General features: G+C 42.5%; 4 protein-coding genes across 10 annotated transcripts; 1 reads left to right on the top strand and 3 right to left on the bottom strand.

Annotated features, from left to right (window-relative positions):
• Nucleotides 1-56: 56 nt before the first annotated feature.
• LOC6572561 (microtubule-associated protein futsch) lies at nucleotides 57-13,058 on the bottom strand. Of its 4 annotated transcripts, none has more exons than XM_032728223.2 (8): nucleotides 12,525-13,058; nucleotides 12,214-12,423; nucleotides 12,105-12,151; nucleotides 9,412-11,132; nucleotides 9,273-9,353; nucleotides 8,653-9,057; nucleotides 8,272-8,595; nucleotides 57-8,214 (listed from the first exon to the last, which is right to left on the bottom strand). In XM_032728223.2, exons 1-8 carry the CDS (start codon nucleotides 12,690-12,692, stop codon nucleotides 377-379), a joined length of 10,794 nt encoding a protein of 3,597 aa, XP_032584114.1. In that variant the 5' UTR covers nucleotides 12,693-13,058; the 3' UTR covers nucleotides 57-376. The 4 variants fall into 4 exon arrangements, with proteins under 4 accessions (XP_032584114.1, XP_032584115.1, XP_032584113.1 ...); XM_032728224.2 differs by having other exon boundaries at nucleotides 57-8,202; XM_032728222.2 differs by having other exon boundaries at nucleotides 57-8,595.
• Nucleotides 13,059-13,303: 245 nt separating this feature from the next.
• LOC6572562 (succinate dehydrogenase assembly factor 3, mitochondrial) lies at nucleotides 13,304-13,979 on the top strand. 2 transcript variants are annotated; one of them, XM_001998633.4, is made up of 3 exons: nucleotides 13,304-13,517; nucleotides 13,589-13,698; nucleotides 13,756-13,979. In XM_001998633.4, exons 1-3 carry the CDS (start codon nucleotides 13,436-13,438, stop codon nucleotides 13,951-13,953), a joined length of 390 nt encoding a protein of 129 aa, XP_001998669.1. In that variant the 5' UTR covers nucleotides 13,304-13,435; the 3' UTR covers nucleotides 13,954-13,979. The 2 variants fall into 2 exon arrangements, with proteins under 2 accessions (XP_001998669.1, XP_015021978.1); XM_015166492.2 differs by having other exon boundaries at nucleotides 13,426-13,517; nucleotides 13,570-13,698.
• Nucleotides 13,957-14,672, bottom strand: LOC6572563 (dihydrofolate reductase). The gene is made up of 2 exons (XM_001998634.4): nucleotides 14,580-14,672; nucleotides 13,957-14,458 (listed from the first exon to the last, which is right to left on the bottom strand). Exons 1-2 carry the CDS (start codon nucleotides 14,657-14,659, stop codon nucleotides 13,972-13,974), a joined length of 567 nt encoding a protein of 188 aa, XP_001998670.1. The 5' UTR covers nucleotides 14,660-14,672; the 3' UTR covers nucleotides 13,957-13,971.
• LOC6572564 (soluble guanylate cyclase 89Db) lies at nucleotides 14,583-19,633 on the bottom strand. Of its 3 annotated transcripts, none has more exons than XM_001998635.4 (2): nucleotides 19,161-19,633; nucleotides 14,583-17,076 (listed from the first exon to the last, which is right to left on the bottom strand). In XM_001998635.4, the coding sequence occupies exon 2, from the start codon at nucleotides 16,960-16,962 to the stop codon at nucleotides 14,953-14,955; it is 2,010 nt and encodes a 669-aa protein (XP_001998671.2). In that variant the 5' UTR covers nucleotides 16,963-17,076; nucleotides 19,161-19,633; the 3' UTR covers nucleotides 14,583-14,952. The 3 variants fall into 3 exon arrangements, with proteins under 3 accessions (XP_001998671.2, XP_015021979.2, XP_043863667.1); XM_015166493.3 differs by having other exon boundaries at nucleotides 19,361-19,633; XM_044007732.1 differs by having other exon boundaries at nucleotides 19,439-19,633.
• Nucleotides 19,634-20,254: the final 621 nt, after the last annotated feature.

The raw sequence follows: 20,254 nt of genomic DNA, 5'->3' as shown, positions 1-20,254 counted from the left end.
ATATAAAATTTAAGACATTTTTAATTTTCTTTATTAGTTATTTTATTTTTGTGAGAATTCTTACAAGCTAAGCTATTTATTTATGTATATATTTATATAAGTATTCATATGCATTGTTTAATTATGTATATCTAGAAATTAAGGTTTGTTAAAGTATGTATTCATTATGTATGCATGCTTGAGCTCCGACTTTCCTTCTCCATCTCTCTGTCAACTTTCAGATATTTTTTAATTTAATTTTATTTTTTTAACTTAAAAATTAACAATACGTAGTTACATATATATTACCATGCTGTAAACCTTTTTTGTACACAGGAGGCATAAACAATAAACATAAAAAAAGAGTTTAAAATTTAAGATATTTAGGTAATGGAATCTATTTGCGGCGAGACCGTGTCGAACGTGTGGGCGCCTCTGCCTGCGCTGCTGCGCTCGCTGCAGTCGTTGCCTCCTCCGTCGCCTCGAAGTGTACCTTGCGACCGCGTCCGGCGCGTGCTGGCGCCGTCGTCTCTGGCGCACCATCCACATTATCCTCGACGGCTTTTACGGTTCGTGCGGCACGGCCACGCGAAGCAGGCGCTCGCTTGGCGGTCGATTCTTCTGTTGGTACCACTTCCACATGCGTGACCAAGATCGGCGTCTTGCCCCGCGGCTTTTTGGTAGCCGGCTCATCTGTTGCCTCCTCTTCAGCTACCGCAGATTTACCTTTGCCGCGTGCATTGCGCTTGGTTGTCTGTTTAGGCTCCGCTTCCGGCTCCGGCGCCAATTCCTGTTCCACCTGTTCTTCGTGCTGATTACTGGCGGCACTGTCTTTGCGGCTGCGTGCAACGCGTTTGCCAGTTGACAGGGCAACGGAGACAACCTCTGCTACATCAGCTGGATCGGGAGCTTTGCGACGACCTCCAGCCCGCGATTTGGTGGCCGTAATAGGCGTTCCTTGGTCTGTTAAGGGTTTCTTCTCTGACGGCTGATCACCGTCATCTTTGGCCTTGCGCCGCCTTGGCGTTACGGGACGTTGCGCAGCTGCTGCTGTATCGACTAGTAGCTCCAAGGCCTTGACCGTTGGCTGTCGAACCCGACGTGCACGTGAGGTGCCTGGTTTGTCATCATCCGAGGTCTCATTATAGTTCTTGCGCGGCACATTACGCCCTTCACGTCGCTGAGAGCTAGTTGGCTCTGGCAGTACAACAGGTGGCCCAGTCGGCGTATGGGGTACCAAAGGCTCCACTGTGGACTCGACAATCGCCTCCTGCTTGGTGCTTGGAATCGGAGTGGTGGGCTTCGCTACGGGTGGTGTTACGGCACCAGCTGCTTTACTGGCCGCTTTGCTAGCTGCTGGCTTACGTGCACGACGCGGCGACGACGTGGAGCCCCGCTTATCCTCATCCGATGTTTCATCATAATTTTTGCGTGGCAAATTCCGCCCTTCGCGACGGCGCGGGGTCAGTTCATCCTCTGAGCTAGGTGGCTGTGGTCGTGGTGATGATGCAGCCACAATAACTGCAGACGATTCCGGCAGGTCCTTGGGCACCTCCAGTTGTTCCTCAGCCACGGACGCTTTGCGTCCACGTCGTGCAGTTGCTTTCTTCGCCAATGTTGGTGTATCCATTTGAACTGAAGCCTTGCGGACTCGTCGCATGGCCGTCTTCTTCTCCACTGCAGGTTCCGTTGCATCTGAGTCATGATGCTCCACTTCAGCGCTGGGTTTGCGACCACGTTTAGCTAGTTTCTTAGCTGGCTCCGCGTCGTCCGTGTGAGTTTCATCGGCAGACGCCTTGCGACCGCGTCGTTTTGGCTTCACCTCAGCAGGCTCAGCTGGCGTCTCTGTATCAGTTGTGGCTTTGCGTCCACGCCGCGAGCTGGTTGCCACAACCAAGTCTTGTGGCGGAGCATCCTCTGCGTTAACAGACTGGCGGCGACCACGTCTTCGGATTATGGGCGTTGTTGATGCAGCTGGTTCTTCCACGCGCAGAATCTTCGACAATGGTTCCTCAGCTTCTTCAATAACGTCCATGGCTTCCTTGGCTGGCTCGTGTTGCTCCACAGTTTCCGCAGAAGCCTTCCGAGTATTTCGCGTCGTTTTGCGCTCCGGCAGTTCATGTGTTTCCTCTGCAGATGCTTTGCGTCCTCGCCGCTTGGGCTTCTCTTTGATAGGCTCTTCATTGGGCTTCACGGGCTCAAACACTTCGACGGCAACAACTTCAGCGGATGGCTTACGCCCACGTCGCTTTGGCTTCTCAGTGTCTGTGGATGTCTTCTCTGCCATTTCTTCAACAGTCGTAGTGGGGGTTTCATCATGTACAATGGGTCTGTCCAAGTCACTTGTGTCTTCAACAAGTTTCTCTTGCTCCGGGGTTTCCTTTGATTCAAGTTCTGTTGTCGTTGGCTTTTGGCCGCGTCTCGTTCTAGGCTTATGCAGGTCTTTCGCTTTCGCCGCATTTTCTTCTTCCGATTTGTCCCCTGCGTGTTCTTTACTGTCATCATGTGTAGGTTTCCTTCCACGTTTTGATTTAGGCTTATCAACAATCTTATCAACTGTCTCCTCGAGTTTCTTCTCTGTCGATTCAGTTTGATCTACAGTTGCTTTTCTTGGTCGACGCTTCGATTTAGGTTGATCGCTCTGTTCTTCAGACTTCGTCTCTATATGTTCAATATCTTCCTCTGGGACTATGTTAGGCTTCTTATCGTCAGCATCAACAGTTTCTTCCGCAGTTGGCTCTTCTATTTTCTTTTCAACCGCTATAGTTTTTGCTGCTTCTTTGTTTGCCCGACGCTTCGGTTTGTTTAGATCATTTTGTTCATCTGATTTAACTTCGGTATGTTTTATAGTAGCATCTTCGACTGTATTCTGATGTTTGTTTTCCTCAGCATCAACTGATTTTCTTCCACGGCGTGTTGATCTAATGGAATGATGTGACTCTACCAACTTTTGTTGTTTACTTTCATTATCAATTTGCTGTACAGTCTTCTCTGCTTCTTTTTCTTCTGTCTCGACTGTTGGTTTTCTTCCACGCCGATTTGATTTAGACCGCTGCTCAGGTATCTCTTCATGAGTGACCGTTTCTTCCAATTTCTTTTCATCGATTTCCACTGTTGCTTTCCTGCCACGACGCTTTGGTTGCTGAAGGTGGCTTGGTTCTTCAGCCATAATTTCTATTTGCGCAACAGTTTCTGTAATTTTTTCTTCTGTATCAATTGATTTTCTTCCACGTAATTTCAATTGGTTTTCTGTATGAGTTTCGATAGCTTCCACGATTGCTTTATCATTGTGATTATCTTCTAAAGGCTCACAATTTTCAGCAATATCTAATGGAGATGTACGCCCCTGCTCTTTGGTGTTGTCTGCTTTAACCTTTTCATTTGCTACTTCGATCACTTTGTCCAGTTGCTTTTCATTTTCCACAACTTCCGAAGTATTTCCCATATGTTTTTCCAAACCCTCAGTCAGCAGGGGCTTATTATTTAATGTTTCTGCCGTAATCGTTGCTTGATTAACAACAGCAGCTTCCACATGGTCATTCTCCATAATATCAGCAAACAAATCTTTGGACAAACGCTCGCTTTGTTTGGTCTGATTTTCATTCAAAGCGGGCGTTGCGTTTCCTAACTCAGAAGATTCACTTTGAGGTTGATCCTTCGCGAGCTCCTCCTCTATTTTACTCTCTGAATTTTCAGCTATATCCGCTGGCTGTACCTTAGCAGCCACTATCTCCACTTGCTTCAATTCAGAAACTGATTGCTGTTCGACGATGTGGCCTACCTGTTTATCAGTTGTATTCTGAACGACAGTTTCGTGTGTGGGCGTAGAAGTCGAAGTGCTTTCTTCAGAGATTTCAACTGATACTTGTTCTAGTGGTTGATTAAGCGTAGGTATTCCCGCTTTTCTGTATAAACTTTGTTGGTCTCTCATCGAGTTGGAATCAGTTGAGGAATCGTTTAGTTCAATTACCCCATCATCTCCAATGGAACATTTAGGTTCGGCGATAGAGCTAGATTCCGCAGTTGAATCGTCTAGTTCAATCACAGCTGCTTCTTCAGTAGATTGAATTTCAGAAGAGCTGGGATCAGTTATAGAGTTAGAGTCGATTGTAGAATCATCCAATTCAATTACTCCCTCTATCTCAGTTGGAGCAGCGTCTGTAGGTATTTTTACAGGTTCATTTTCGTCTTCAATTTCATGACTTTCATCCTGGGATGAAGAATTCGCCTGTTCTGTTCCAGTTTCAATAGTTTTCCTAGTTTTCAATTGCTCAACTTGTGTTCTTTCATTTCCTTGATGATCTTCCATTTTATCAGCTTTAGACGCATCCTGAACATCTGGTTTATTGGCGCTTACATCTTCATTCTGCTCAATATCCATTACTACACTTTCATCTTTATTTGCTACAAGTTCAATATCATTTTTAGCCAAGCAGTTGGCATCCAAATCAATAATACCATCAACTTGTTTCTTGGGTTCTTCGGCTGTATCTTTTGTGAATGAAACTTTATCGTCTTCTTCTCCCATAGTCGAGTTCTTAGTGCTTGTAGCTTCAACTTCAATTTGGATTTGATTATTTTTTCCGAGCTCTTTTTCAAACATAGTTACAGTTTCACTTTCCTTAGCTGAAGATTCACGTGTTGTAGGTTCAATAGTGGCATTTGCCTCGTTAGTTTGTAGTACGGTCTCTGGAATAGGGCCTGGTGACTTTTTATCCTCATATTCTTCTTTTTCTACAAGACCCATCGTTACATCATTATGTGTCAATGGCACCTTAGCCAATTCTGCGATAGGACTTGATTTCGCGTCCTCTTTTTCGTTTTCTTCAGTTGTTAATGGAGTATCTAATGCAACTTCATTCTCATCTGCATTTTGAGTTGATATGTCCTTTGAAACGTCATCTAGGCTTTGACGAGCTGGCTGATTTGCTATTGAATCATCCAAAAGCGTATCAGGAGATTCTTCTTTGTCTAAGGTTGAAGCTGAAGAATCTTTAATAGCTGGCATTTCTTCGTGCGGCAAATCATCTGAGTTTAAATTAGTTGTATTTTCATCTTTCGTCGAATTTAAGGTTTCTTCTTTGTCTAAGGTCATGTCTGTGGAATCATCAATAGCTGTTGTTTCCTCATTCGGCATATCATTTGATTTACCATTTGTCGCAATTTCATCTATTGTCGTATGCAGAGTTTCCTGTTCGTTTTGGGTTGGGGCCGTAGAATCTGCGATAGCTGGCGTTTTCTCTCTCGGCACATCATCTGATTTAACATTTGTTGCATTTTCATCTTTCGTCGTATCCAGGGCTTTTTCTATATCTTGAGTCGAGGCAGAGGAATCTACGATAGCTGTTATTTCCTCAACATACTTCAAATGAGTTGCATTTTCATCTTTTGTGGTATCAATAGTGTCTTCTTTTTCTTGGGTTGTGGCTGACGAATCTTTGATAGCTGTTTCCTTATTTGGTACATCAACAGGCTTATTAGTCGCATTTTCCATCTGTTGTTCTTCTAAAGCTTTGTCAACTTCAGGTACAAGAGAAGCATTCAACTTCTCATCATTTTCAGGCTGAGATGATGTTAATACAATAGTATTTTCAATTGGATGCTGTACTATCTTATCGTTTTCGCCGACCGATGCACGAGTTGATGATATCGTGTCCTCTGACGATTCTGATGTTACGGCGGTCTGGGCTTTGGCATGTGACTCTTCCTTATTGTCTTCCCCTTCTGTTGTTGCATTTGATGCGTCGATTTCAATCAGTGACTTATTTACATTGGCAGCAGGAGATGCACTTGTGTCCGCTAAGGATTCTCCTGAAGATCTAGGCAAGATATCATCAGATGAAATATATAATTCATTTTGATTTTTATCATCCTGCTGAACGAGCGAATCATTCTGATTTGTGGCATTCTCTTCAAGAATATCTTGACAGGCAGTTTTTTCTGTGTAATTTTCCGAAAGGCATAAATCTTGGTCTAGCGATGGTTTTTGAGCCCACTCAGTTTCGCTAGAAGCTTCTTGAATAAGTAGAGATTCATTTTTGTTAGATTCGGAAGACTCGGCCTTATTCATCGCATCTTCAGCGATTTCCGTTGATATTGTTTCAGCTTTTGATGTCGTTTCAACTACACCCACAGCTCGAACTTCAGTTGCTTTTGGCTTAAGAATAGGTGATGTTGTACTCGTTTCCATAGGAAGTTCTTTTACATCATTATCGTCTGCGAGCATAGACGTATCAAGTTCAATTATAGACTCTTCCAGAACAATATCCTGAGCACTAGCTATATCTCCTGCTAGTGCTTCAATGTCGCTTTCTGTAGACGTTGTTTTTACGATTTCCGGAAGTTGCTCCTCTAATTGTTGATCTACATCATTTTCCGCTAGCACAGATGCATCAAGTTCAATTATCGATTCGTCTACATTGGAGTCCAGGTTTTCAACTCTTGCAGTTTCCTTAATTTCATTTTTAATGGACGACGGTTTTATAATTTCTGGAAATTGCTCCTCTAATTGCTGATCTACGTCAATCTCTGCTCGCAGAGAGGCATCAAGTTCTACAATAGATTCGTCTGCATCGGAATTCTGAGTTTCAACTGTGTCTACTGTTGCTGCAGTTGTTTCATTTTCTTTTTTAATATGCGTGGTTTCTGTGACTTCTGGAAGTTGTTTCTCTGTTTCATCATTTTCTGCAAGCACAGAGACATCGAATTCAATTACTGACTCATCCAAATGAGTATCCCGACTTTTAACGTCCTCCGGTGTTCTAGTTTTGTCAATTTCTTTTTTATCTTCACATTTTGTTGTCAGTTCCTTCAGTTCCACTTCAAGATTTTCCTTATCTGAAGTATTTAAATTGGTCTCGTTCGAGTCTATAATATCCAGAGGGGAAGTTGTAGCTTCCAAAACGTTGACATTTACATCTGGGATTTGCAATTGTTCTATTTGTTCTTTATCTGATATTTCAGCTTTATTCGTAATATCATTCCTCAAACATTTTATATCTGTGTTTGATATTGCTTCAGGAGTTTGGTCCTTTTCAATCTTATTTTCGCTGGACATCTCACAGTTGAGAGCCTCTTTATTTTCGTTCGTCAAGATTGGTAATTCTTGTACAGGAGAAGCGACATCTTCCACTTCATTTCCATTGTCTTTAATTGTTGTATTACTTGCAGCTGCATTTGAAGACTCTAACTCAATCATGGAAATTTCATCTTCTTCGGGAATTTCACTTATTTCATGGCTTACAGATTCCCCAGTTGTCGATTCCTCTTGCCCTCTACTCAAATCGTTTATGAAAGATTCTGAACCAGTCGTCAGCTTCTCACTCTTTTGGGCTTCGCTAGTATTAAGAGCATAAATCGTAGATTTTCTATTATCAACAGACATATCCAACGTTGCATCGACGTTAGTTGCCTCTAAGTCAATCCGGGATATAGTTTGACTAGATACTTCAAGTTGTATTGACAATTCTTCGATAATTGAGGGTTCAGGTTCCTGTTCGTTTTTCTGTGAATTATCCAAAGTAAATGCTGTGTTTACGCTCGGATCTTGCACTTGGACAGATGAGCTCTCAGCTCTATCTCTGTTAGAAGTTTCACTTTCATCCTGAGAATTTTCTATTTGAGCAACAGATGCGTTTACATTTGGCTTCTCTGGATCAACTTCTATGTCGTCTTCATCGTCGCTCACTACTAGAGGCTCAGCCAAGCCTACCATCGAATCTGTATCAGAGCAATCCTCCAAAATGCTCTTCCTTGGTGTACATGCCTTAACAGTCCCTGTTGCTTTTGTTTCCTCCAATGTGACGTCAGCTGAGTCCACGCCGGTGACAATCAGTGGCTCCGAGAACATAGAATCTGATGTCTGATCGAGCATCTGTATACCACTCATTTCGCAAATGCTTGATGATTTTCCTGTATCCAAATAACGCTCATTAGCATCAGCTTGAGCACCAGGTTTAAATGCAGTGCTTGTTAGAGGGTCTCGATGACTCTCATCCATATCGCCAATTGTCATTAGTGCCTCGGAGTTGACAGTGTCACTTGGCCCCAAAGAAGACGCCAAGGGATCAGCTACAGTGTCGCTGACAGTGCTTACAGTAGTCACATTTATCTCGACCTCGGAGCCCTCGATTGGATTTGTCGTTTCCGCAGTGAGCATATCATCAAAGATCTTGTCCAAGTGGACGGTTGCATTTGTTGCATTTAAATCGTATTCTGTAGTGGCTGCCAATGAATCTTCGCGTGATTTGAGCACTGCACTGGCCGGATCATTTGGTATCATTAGATGCTTACCACTCGGAGTTTTGAAGTACAAGTCCTGCGTTTCAGGTCGGGTTAGCTCCAGGCTCACACGGCTTACGGTCACTTGACGCTTAGGCGTAGCGCTTGCATCATTTGAATCCCCTTCCAACAGCTCCTCAATGTGGTCTAGCACGGGTGAAGCTGGTGCCTTGGGAGTGCGCATCATCTCACGCAATCCCTTGAAACGTGGCGTACTGCAGCTTTTGGGTGTCTTCAGCAGCTCTCGCATACCATGGTAATCAATTCTGTCCGGTTCATCAATCGCATCAGATGGCAGCTCGTTGCCATAATCCTCATCTGCTGGCAATTTGTTGTCTGTGAAATATTGGTTTCATACAACTATATAGTTATTGCTTTCATTTAGCTGCTCACCTTCCAGCTGCACGGCATCCTCCTCTTCCACTATAACGCCCATATCGCCCACAGACTCGTCTACCTGCGCTACTGCCTTGGGTGTGTTGCTTATCCGGCGTACCGATTTGCGAGTTGACGTCGACAACTCTTCAGTAAGGCGTCGCTTGCGTTTGGGCGTGGTCGTGGCCAGTGCAGTGGCTTCGTGTTCCAAGGTCGAGGAGCATGATGCACGACGCTTTGGCCTGGATAACTGCTCATCCAGTTTATTACTGGCCTCAATGGATGCTCGGCGCATACTGCGTCTGGGCGTCACTGCGACTGCTTTAGACTCCATTGAAGAGCGTCGTGTGACGCGCTTTGTTAATGGAGTTTGGCTGGACTGGGCTAACTCATTCACATGGTCCTCTGGAGAGGCTTCAGGAACTATAATATAACATTTTATTCATATTTTATTAATTATTTTAATTAATTGCATCAATTTATTAGAAATACTTTTTCTCATATTCTTCATTTAATTTCAATAAAAATTGATTTGACATTTAATAATTAAATATTTAAGAAAAGTCAATTATTGTATATTGTGTACTCTAATTTTCAATTTTTTTTTTTTTTTTTTTTTTTTTTTTACAATTTCTTACCTTCAGCTTTTGCGTCATCCTGCGGGGTAATGCATACCTCCTCGCAAATTGAGTCCTCGACCAAGTTATCAACGGCTTCTGCTTGAATTATTTACAAATATTAAATGGATTAATTTGACATAATTTCCTATGGTTTTACCTTCTTGATATGTGGTTGTTGGCGTCACTTCCTCGCAGATGTTATCCTCAATGATATCAACTGCAGCTGAGTCCTTTGAGAATTCGGAAGCTGTTTCCTGCAGTACAACACTGTTAATAGTTTCTGCATCTTCACGATTCTTTAAACTCTCATTTGTAGGCGATGCTTTCGTGGATTCGATGCTCTTATTCTTCAGCTCCTGAGAAACATTCGCATCAAAGGTTCGATTTTGGTTGCCTTCTTGGGTTGAACCAATCTCATCCCGTTTAGCATCGTCATTGGGCGAAAATATATTGTTGCTCTCATCCAGTTCTTTTTGAATCGTGTCGTTGGGCTTCACTTCATTCAGGGATGAATTTAACTGCTTGCTGCGTGCCAGGGCAGGCATTTCATCATCATTTATTAAGCAAGCCATCGCTTCCAGAGCTGCTGCTGAGGATACGTTGCTATTGTCGTCATCTAAGGTGAATGTGCGGCTCAACTCAGAGGACAGATTCTGCCCAAGATCCGGCTCGTTGGACTCTTCACGTGGTGTATCCACTTTGGGCGATTCGATGCGTTGCGGTGAATTCTGCTTGGGCGAGTTGAGAGCACGACGGGCCTTAGCCACCAGCTTGTTGCTCATGCCGACGCTTGGACTCACCTTGGCGGCGGCGGCCAGCGATTTGCGCAGCTGCGAGATTTTGTTGTCGCGCGGACTGCTCAGGCAGACGGACGATTGACGTTTCCGTGGCGTTGTCAAGGGAGCCTTGACTGGAGTGTTGGCCATTTGGCGACGACCCGGTGTACGCCATTGCGGTTGCGGATGGAAGGGTAGGCGTCGAGGCGCTGTCAAGCACTGACGACGTGCATCGAGTAGCGATTGCCGAACGGGCGTCGTGTGCTTGCTCTTACTTGCTTCAGGCAATTGCTTCTTGGCACTGGTGAGCAGTGCACGTTTCATAAGCGACTGTGGCGTGCGCCTGGGCGTGGAGCTGACCACCAGCTTCTGCTCCTTGGGCGTCTTGGCAGTCAGACGTGACTGTTGGTCCTGCTTGGATATAGTTGCCGACGATGTTGACGGCGTGGACAAATTGGTGATGTCTATGACCATCGGCGAGTCAGAGGATTCATCAGTGGAGGCCACACTGATGACGCCAGCACTGGCGGGCGTCTGCTTGGGCGTCGCCGACAATGTGGGCCGCAATCGTTGTGGCGTTGTTAGGTCAATTAAATACATGGAAGATTGTCGTTTGCCAGCCAGCGCCTTTTTCGACGTGGATGGCGTACTGAAGTCCATTAGGTCGCGGCTGCAGCTGTCATCGTTCTGTTCGGACAGCACACTCTTCGGCGTACTGTAAACGCTCTTCGGCGTATTTGCCGCTGAGAGCAATCCAACTCCGAGTCCTGTGCTGGGCTTGATGACGCGCGTAAAGGATTTCTCAATTTTTACGCCCGTTTCACGTGGAGAAAACGATGTGATGACAACATCGGAGCGGTCGCACAACTCTAGAATCAGCTTGTTACAAGGCGTCCTGGTGTTCTCCTTGTTCTGCGTAGCCTTCACTAAATCAACTTTGGGCAGTGACTCGTCCACTTCTTGGACAGACGGGGTAACACAGCGTTCCACTTCTGCTTCAGCTGTCGGATCTGTTTCTGCATTGCTGCTCGTGCTGGTCTCCAATGGGGGCGTTTCAATCGATGTATTACCCTCATCGTCTGAATTGATGGAATATCGAAAGCTGTAAGCATATGATTAAAGCATTATCCAATAACATATCAAATATGGCCTTAGTACTGAAATATCCTATTATTCTCTTTATGTTCGGAATTCATTAATTATGTCAACACAGTTAATATATACTTAATAAGTTAACTAGAAAATAATAATAAAGAAAATATATGATATTTCGACAGTTCTTTCGGGTTATATGGCGTAATCTCATTTTCGAAATATCATTAATTTTTCCCGATTTTCAATTATTTCTTTATATTAATCAACAAAGTTCGTATATAGTTAATAGTTTGAATGATTGACAATGTTTAGCGAACAAAATAGTTTTTTTTTTATATTTCTTTCGATTTGAACATGAAGCATAATAAATTCAATAAATTATAATATCTTGCTAAAACTCACTGTTGCGTTAATAAATGTAACATTATAAATAATAGAACTTTAAAATAAGTATAAAAACAAATTAAATATTTTAAAATAGATTTAGTTCCTAGAAAATGCTGAAAATTACTTTTCAATCAAAAAAGAGGATTAAATTTTATAAGATTTAGATTGAAAAAATAAACAAAGCTAGAGTTCAACATTTCTAAATAGACATGTTTAAGTTCTTTTAGCATATATATATACAGTTAGAAGAAACGTGTAGATATTAACCGATTTTTATTTTTATATTATATTGTGATTATATTATATTATACAACCAATATATTTTTCTATGTTTAAGTAAATATTATAATTAGAATTTACAACATGACTTCTTCTTCTATATGTTTCTTCCTACTATAGTAATATCACAGGAAATTACAACTGTTGTGTCTTGATTTCTTGATTGCTGTCTTGAGGTCTCTAAATATATATTTTCAGAGCATATGTCCGCGCATTTGGGGGTTAAATGTGTGTGCTCGTCCTTTTCTTTCTGACTACCTGGGTTGCTTGCTGCCTGCCTTGCATGTTTCATGCTGTGTTTGGTTTTACTTACTTGTGCACGGTGAAGCGATTCTCAAATTGACGACGTGCTCGATGAGTCTGTGAAACGGGCCAAAGCCAATTAGTTAAGCGTCTATCTAACTGCCTCAAGTTAAACTTACTTTCAAGCTTGGCGATGAGTTGGCCGCTTGTTCGGGAGGCATTCGGTCCGGTGTGTTAGGCGCGTCTTCCACTTTGGGAAAATGCCATGTATACAATTCATTAAGTATTTTAAGGCGTGCGCCGTGCACCAATGGACGCTTGGCGGTCGCCGGCACAACCTGATCGTTCAACAGGATGGGCTCGTTGACTGAATAATTGTAGACGGTTACCTAGATATAGCAATTATTAATATTGTTTATTAAATGCCATGCCAAATCGATACGCGCGCATTTTATTTACACGCACTTATACACACAAACACAGTACTCACCCTGCCAAAGGCGTCGCATTGTATCTCGCAGTGAACGCGCTCGGCATCGGGCAGCATCAAATCGGAGCCCAGAAAAGAGCCTACATTGAACTTGCGTCCTTTGGCTGGGTATGCCACTGAAATGCCATCAGCATTCACATGATTCAATTGCGCGCCATCCAGCGACATTATACATTTAGCATTCAATTAATTGCAAATGCAGCTGCTAAAAAAAACCTCTACGTCTGTGGGCGGCGGTGTGAGTCTCGTCGTCGGCGGCTGCAACTTTCGCTTGGTGCAGAAGTAAAAGACAGAGAGAGAGAAAAAAAAAAGGAAGCAGCAAGCGACAACTGAAGCTAGACTTTTGTAGCGCACATAGAAATACCATAAACACTGGCATACATGTACGCACAACAATAATAGAACACTTTTTATCTTCAATAAACGTTTTTACGCACTCTATTATGTATTTTTCATACGCACAAACAGCCCGGTTTTCTGTACAGGAATTCTTTTTGCAAGGGACGCGCGGTGTGGACATGCCAACCTAATTAAAACTGCTGTTAAATTCAAATGCACGAAATCGCTGGCTATGACAGACCTGCCAACTTGATTTTACACATTCCAGAAATTACAAGCAATTGTCTAAGATAACTGAGACTGATATATGCGCTTTTATATTATATGCTAATTTGCTAGCAATATTCAATCCTTTATTGGGTATTATATTAACAACATCTATAAAGCAATATTATAAAATTGGTATTATCGAAAAACATGGTTCGTGATATATCGATAATTTCTTAAAGTTTTCCCAGCCCTGGGGCTTGGTTGGCCTGGCGCTGGCAGTTGTTTTTATAATTTAGGATTTTGATTTTACTACTACAAATATTTAAGTATATATTGTTAAGCACATTTATAAAAGACACACCATGTCGATAAATATAATGAGCCAGTATACACACCCACAGCGTGTGCGTTTGCTGTACAAAACCATATTGAGGCTACATCGAGGTAAGTCATCCCACAACAAACAACAAATAAACAGCTTTTGACTTAATATCAGGTCCATTTTTAAATCGAAGGTTTACCCACTGAGCTGCGCGCCTTGGGCGATAATTACGTGCGGGATGAGTTTAGACGGCACCTCAAATGCAATCCAATGGAGGCACAACTTTTCATGACTGAATGGGCTGTAAGGGATTTACGTAAGCGGACTTGAGTTTTTTGATTGCCTTTATTCTCTTTCTAGCGATACGCCTCCACGATCACAAAACAGCTGGGACTGCGCGGCAAGCCCAAAGGGGAACTGGGAGAACCGCTCGACTCGCAGTCAGTGGAAATGCTTAAAGACGATCAAGTGGTCCAGCTGTACGAGTTAATGCTGGCCGCCAAGGCCCTCCATGGCGACACGATAACAGCAGACGATGTGAGAGGCAGTAATAAATAAATGTTTGTTGTTTTTGTTTTATATTATATGCTCGCGTTTTTCCAATATCTTGTACTCAAACTTAATGCCGTTCTCCTCCTGTACGCCATGAGGCGTGTCCTCTGTGAGCTCTACTTCGTGAAAGCTCGCCGGAATATGGGGAAAGAACGTATCGCATTCGAATCGCTCTTGGATTTTAGTTATATAGAGACGATGGCAACGGGGAGACTCCATTGCTTCTGCATACACCCCACTGCCGCCCACAATCCAAATATTCTCCACCTGATCACACAGAGGTTTTTTCTCTAACGTCTGCATGGCCTCGTCGAGGCTGCCGCATAGCAAAACACCCTCTGGCAGCTCCTTCTGGGTGAGTGTGGTGCTTAGTACAATATTCAGACGGTCAGGCAGTGGGCGCTTAGAGGGAGGCACACCAAAATAAGTCTTTCTGCCCATGATCACGACATTGCGCTTGGAGGGATCATTGATTCGCTTTGTTCTGCGACTGAAATATTTCAGCTCTGATCTGTGCAGGGGTGTATATAAAATGTATAATATTTGGTATATAAGTATATAAGATAATAATCAAATATAAAGCAAGTGCCATAATGCGCATTTTTTTTTTTTTTTTTTTTTTTTTGACTTACTTTAGACGCCAGGGCAGGTCGCCCTTGAAACCAATGCCAAAGTTTTCGCACACCGCAACAATTAAATTATACTTAAGCATCGCGTTTGTCTAATACAATAAACGGCGCTAAAGTGCAACTTATCTTTATCTCGTGGGATTCAAAAACAAAGTGAAGGGGCACAGCAGATCATTTATCGGCCCACTTTGCCGTGACGTTGCTTGTTTGACAGGTTTGCCGCCAATAATTGGTGAGGAATCTTATCGATCTATCGTTATCGAACATATTGAGTATTCAAACGCTTTATTAACGTGACATACAAAAGTTATTTTTTTGTACCACAAACATATACATATATATTTTTATTGACTAGTAAAGTTCAGTAACAGATGTATTATTCTTCTGGTCCCTCAAGCAACCAATAGGTTTCCATGTCTCCCTTGCCCTTGACTTTTACAAAGCCGCGTGCTTCCACCCTGTAGCCCACATCTCGAACTTTCAAGGCCGTATAGTTGGATAACTGAATCTTCCAAGGATCACAGCTGCTCTCCATGCGCGAGGCCGTGTTCACAGTATCGCCAAAGAGACAGTACCGCGGCACCTTTAAGCCCACAACACCCGCCACCACTGGGCCAGAGTTGATGCCCACTCGAATGGCAACATCCGGCAGATTGTGGGACTTCACCTTCTTGATGACCCTCAGAGCCAGGTCGCAGGCATGCTGGGCATGCAATGGATTGATATCTGGTGCCCCGGACACTGCCATGTAGACCATGCCCACAGTTTCCACCTTATAGACGAAGGGCGATATGATCTCTTCGTCCAGCGCGGAGAAAACTTTATTTAGGGTGTTTACCGCCTGCATTGCTTCCTGCACGTTGGTTGATCCACTATCGTAGATGTTCATCACTTCAATGAAAATTACGGAGACCTCCTCAAAGCTCTGGCAGACGTGCTCTTGACCCATACGCATTCGTTCCGCAATGGGGCGCGGTATCATCGAGTAGAGGAGCTCATCTCCCTGCCTCTTCCAGGAATCGGCTAACTCCAGGGACTTTTCCAGCTCATCGGAACGCTGTTCTTCTTTTTCGAACATCATCTCCAATTTGGAGCAATGTTGCCAGCCCGCCATGACAAGCTCTCGGCTCAGACCATGCGGATTCAGATCATTCAGGTACAGGCCAATGCTGTGCAGCTCATCCAGATTCTCTATAAGAGGACTGCATAGGAAAATCAAGGAGTCAACATCCTTGATGTAGAACATTTGTCCCTTCAGGAGAATAGAGCGCAGACCCACTGATGGTCTGCGCTGTCCTGTGGCTGGATCGATCTCATCATGTTTGGTAGCTGCCGCTTCTTCTTGTTCCTTCTCTTGCTCTTTCTCAAACTCGTCGGCCTTAGCTAGTGCCATGGTTTGAGCTTCGTTCAAACTCATTTCGTCAAAGTTCTCATAGTCCATGTTCAGGGCCGCGTCGTAGGCATCACGATTGTGTCCGGTGCGAATCAGCTCCATCTCGAAGAGAACCGTTCGCATCTGTAGAATGGTGTTCCAATCAATCTTTGTGTCCTTCGGTCGACGGCATTTGAACACATCCATGACATGGGTACCAATGAAGGTTTTTGGATTAACTCCCGGATTATGCAATATCCAAGTCTCTATTATCTTCTCGCCAGCTAAAGTGATCTTCATATCGTGATTCAAAACAAACGTGAACGGAAACAGCTCCAGAAAGACATTCAAGTCTACAGGGGGCATCTTAAGCTGGGTGGGATGGGCGACAATGTTGACACGTTTGGCCATATAATCGCGGTTATCAAAGTCTAGACGATACTTCACTACAACCGTTAGAGGACCCTCTGTCAGCTTGATCGGTCCAGCAGTTCCGCCGCAAATATCGTTCTGGCTTTCTATTACATAAGCTGTCATTTCGAGGCCATAGAACTCCTTTGCCACCTCCGTCATCTGGCCGATGAGATATTTAGACATGCCCGTTCGTCCACTGCGATATAATATGACCGCTCCATTATCATCCATATTGGTCAATTGCATGCTGGGTGACTTCATCTTCGGATAGGTGAATCTCATCTGGAGGTGTATATTGTCGATGGACTGCAGGAAATCGCAAAAGTAGCGACCCGTCGAACGTATCATCTTGTCGTAGCCAAAATTACTAAAGAATCGCACGAAACACCTGCCGAAGAAGTTCATGCAAAAGTCAAAGGACTCGCCCGTACAGGCGGAAAGGGCTGCCGCAATATCCGGCATCAGCTTGTCCGGATATATCTGATGGGTCTTAAAGGTATTGTGCTTGCAGTCGACTATCTGGCATATCTTCTTCCACGTATCCATGCCGTACTCCTCCTGTATATAGTGCTGCACGCTCTCATATAGCATGCCGTACATGTTGCTGGTAGTGTCACCCCCAGGGGGATTGTGGCTGAGGGAGAGCTTGCTGCGTGCCAGGTGGGTGGGCCAGGTGCCAGGCCTCTGTGCTTAAATTGCTTGCGTCAAGTTTATCTGCAACGAGGGAAAGTTGGTAAGTGCATAATTAGGGTGGACTGTTACAAAGTTTTTCCATTATTCAAAGCACGATAAACTTTAGTCAATTTGAAAGAGATTACCAAAGGTCAAGACTACGATAGGTCGTTAATTATACTTAAGCTATCCAGTTTAGTTTAGTTTTTCTGACTATCCTCTGTGGATTTGACAATCTATTAGGTTTGAAATAAGTTGTGAGTCTGTTATACCATACTTTTTAGTTAAGTCCAAATAAAGGACTAGCGAATTTATTTATTTTAAGTAACATTATTAACGTACAATAATAATTGGAGAACAGTATTAAGTATTTATTTTTAGTTTTTATTTTATTAAGCAGGCTTTGTAATTGATTAGAGCCCTAGAACTAGATATACAACATATAGACCATTAAATAAATTGAAAGTCATTAATCAATCAATCAGATAAATAACTGATTTTTTGGTAGGCTTGTGATTGATGGCAGATCTAGTTGATTAACATATTTCCACATTTTACGTTGAGTGCTCAACCCGTTTAGGCTATGCTGTCAAGCATAAAATTGAGTTAAGGATTTGACGAATGTCTCATATGCATCACAGGCCACAAAACATGCTCATAGTACCCACGGAAATTCAGCCAAGTATATCTTTCGCGGCGCATGCACAAAAAGTTAAGAGGATTCGTCCCAAGTAAAGAAATATCTTTTGATTTATTGCTCTGGCAGTTTAATTTGGTTTACTCTCACGCGCGCCTGCTTCCGAGGCCTGCCCCACTTAGTCCTCCTGCCAGGAGAGCCTCGTTCTCTATTGCTTGTCACGTTCGTAAAATAACAACAGCAATAGCTCTTAGTGTTGTTCTCAGCTTAATTCCTGTTCTTCTTGTGCTCTTTTATTTTTCAATTTGCCCTTGTAAAACATTTGTCTAACTAACCGGGAACCCATAAATTTTGCGCGAATTTAATATGGCTGGCATAATAAATTTCCGTTACCAACCGAAAACTCATTTCAGAATTTTATATGGCGTGAATAATTTGTTCAATTTTCATAATGAATTCGTTCACAATGCAATTTTATTTAGATAATATTAATTTAGAAAACCTTTTAATAATCTCGGATTTAATAAATTGAGCTGTAAAGGTGAATAGTTTTGAATAGATGTTCCCATTATTCGACCCATTTTTTCAGCATACAGAAGAAACAGCACATACACCCATACGCATAAGCACACTCTCGCTAACTACGCTCCGGATACAATATGAGAGTTTATTTAATTAATTATAACTCTTTTAAGTGGACTATGGACTATGGACAATGTCATTCATGTCTTTAATATATGAACAACCTTTTCTGTAAATAGAATAATATACTTTTTATTAATATATAAAATTTACTTTTATCAGCTCAACAAGTCACACATATGTATTATTATAATTCAATCTTGGACCTAAACAATATGGTTATAAGCAACTTTTAGTCATTGAATTGACGCATATCCCACGAAGAAATGTTAAAAAAAACCTTTATAATTTGTAGCAACGAAAAGTTTAAATAAATAAAAATACATAAAATATTATATATATTGAATTATAAAATATATTGAATTGGGTTTACATTATCAAGACGAAATAAAAATTAAAATGTGTACTCTTTAAGTTTGACATAAGTAATATATATATTTTTAGTATTTTATTTTTATATGTTAATATTTTTAACCAATTTTTTTACTGCTTAGAGAAGCTTATGTCTGATACCAACCAGCTCCCATCATGACAATGTCTTTCTTGTAAGCTACAATTGAAAATGTATATTATTTAAGCTTTCAGTAAGTAATAAATACATATTTTTTATTTTATGATTAATATGTTTAGTCAATTTCTGTCTATACTGCTTAGAAAAAGTAATCCCAATAGTAATCCAATCAACTCCAATCTCGACAATGCCATCTGCCAAGTTCACAAAAGGCTTGACTTATCAAAGGTCACTCAATTCGTGGTAATTTTAGCCCTCGGATAATCCGGATTGCTACTTAACATTCCAATTACCATATTTATTGCCTGTTTATTAAATACACGGAAACTTGCTTACATTATGAGGCAGCAGACCTTAGATTTGCCAATGAAGTCCAAATGATATTCCCGTCTAATATGTATTTTTGTGCGTGCTTTCGCTGCTTTTTGGTGTTAAATTTATCAGCGGCGCATTGTTTATTTATAATTTAAAGTTGGTCGAATAAAGCATATGCTTTACACACTCTCATACAAGCACGCACACACACACATGCATACCTCAAGAGGCGCGCACACAGATTTGCCCGGATTTGTCGCACTTTCCCTTTGTTTAATACTTCGCTGTAGACGACTCACAGTCTGTCGCTGTCGGCTGCTGCTATTCAACTAATTTGTTGTTGTTGCCTTGCCGCATTTAACGGTGATGCTCCGAATGCTATACTTCATACGCGATGCCTTGCCTTTAAAGCTTCGTTCGCCGTCGCCGTCGCCGTTGCTTCGTGTATTTGCTTCGCACAGGGTTTCGCAGAGTTCGCACCGCGTCGTGCGACTGGAGCACGCTGCGTTGACGTCCAGGTCTTTTATAGGCGACTCCACATTTCCACGCACTTTACGCCTTTTTCTCACTTGTGTGTGTGTGGGCTGCCTGTGACTTTCAGTCGCTCGCTGTCTGCCCGGCCGTTTACCTCATCTATCTATCTCTCTCTCACTCAGTCTGTCCTCTCTCTCTCTCTCTTGCTCATTCTCTGTTTAGGCACGCACAGCACTGCTTCGGCCTGCATCATCATCGTTAGTGTTTCATTTCATGTCAGTGCCCCCCTCCCTCTCTCACTCCATCTCTCACACTCTTCTTCCCATCGGGCCTGATGCCAATTGACGGACGCTTTTCGATAAAGCATCCAATGAAAGTGAGTTTATTCTAGCGTCCTTTGTCATTACGTGCTTACGCGCTCTTGGCGCTTTCTAGGAAATACTGTCCCTTGGCTCTGTTACAATAGGGACGGACGCACACACACACAGATCACAGGGCAATATTTCTATGTGTTCAAGTATATTATTATATTATATTATATTAATTGAATTATTGATTGAGCAGAAAATTGATTTAGGCGTGTTTAATGTAATATATATACCGGGTACAGCAATTGCAATTATTTTATTCTTGAAACAACT

This window comes from Drosophila mojavensis, unplaced genomic scaffold, assembly GCF_018153725.1.
Source record: "Drosophila mojavensis isolate 15081-1352.22 unplaced genomic scaffold, ASM1815372v1 contig_19, whole genome shotgun sequence".
Lineage (NCBI taxonomy): Eukaryota > Metazoa > Arthropoda > Insecta > Diptera > Drosophilidae > Drosophila > Drosophila mojavensis.
The sequence above is the reverse complement of the archived record's forward strand: the minus strand, read 5'-3'. Positions and strand labels throughout refer to the sequence as shown.

Excerpts from the sequence above, each read along its gene's own strand:
- LOC6572561 (XM_032728222.2), bottom strand. The coding sequence starts at position 12,692 with ATGTCGCTGGATGGCGCGCAATTGAATCATGTGAATGCTGATGGCATT. Across the intron at positions 12,424-12,524 it reads AATGCGACGCCTTTGGCAGG|GTAACCGTCTACAATTATTC; the intron begins GTGAGTACTGTG and ends TGCTATATCTAG. Across the intron at positions 9,058-9,272 it reads GGATGACGCAAAAGCTGAAG|TTCCTGAAGCCTCTCCAGAG; the intron begins GTAAGAAATTGT and ends GTTATATTATAG.
- LOC6572563 (XM_001998634.4), bottom strand. The coding sequence starts at position 14,659 with ATGCTTAAGTATAATTTAATTGTTGCGGTGTGCGAAAACTTTGGCATT. Across the intron at positions 14,459-14,579 it reads GACCTGCCCTGGCGTCTAAA|ATCAGAGCTGAAATATTTCA; the intron begins GTAAGTCAAAAA and ends ACCCCTGCACAG.
- LOC6572564 (XM_001998635.4), bottom strand. The coding sequence starts at position 16,962 with ATGTACGGCATGCTATATGAGAGCGTGCAGCACTATATACAGGAGGAG.
- LOC6572562 (XM_001998633.4), top strand. The coding sequence starts at position 13,436 with ATGTCGATAAATATAATGAGCCAGTATACACACCCACAGCGTGTGCGT. Across the intron at positions 13,518-13,588 it reads CATATTGAGGCTACATCGAG|GTTTACCCACTGAGCTGCGC; the intron begins GTAAGTCATCCC and ends TTTAAATCGAAG. Across the intron at positions 13,699-13,755 it reads TTTTCATGACTGAATGGGCT|CGATACGCCTCCACGATCAC; the intron begins GTAAGGGATTTA and ends TTCTCTTTCTAG.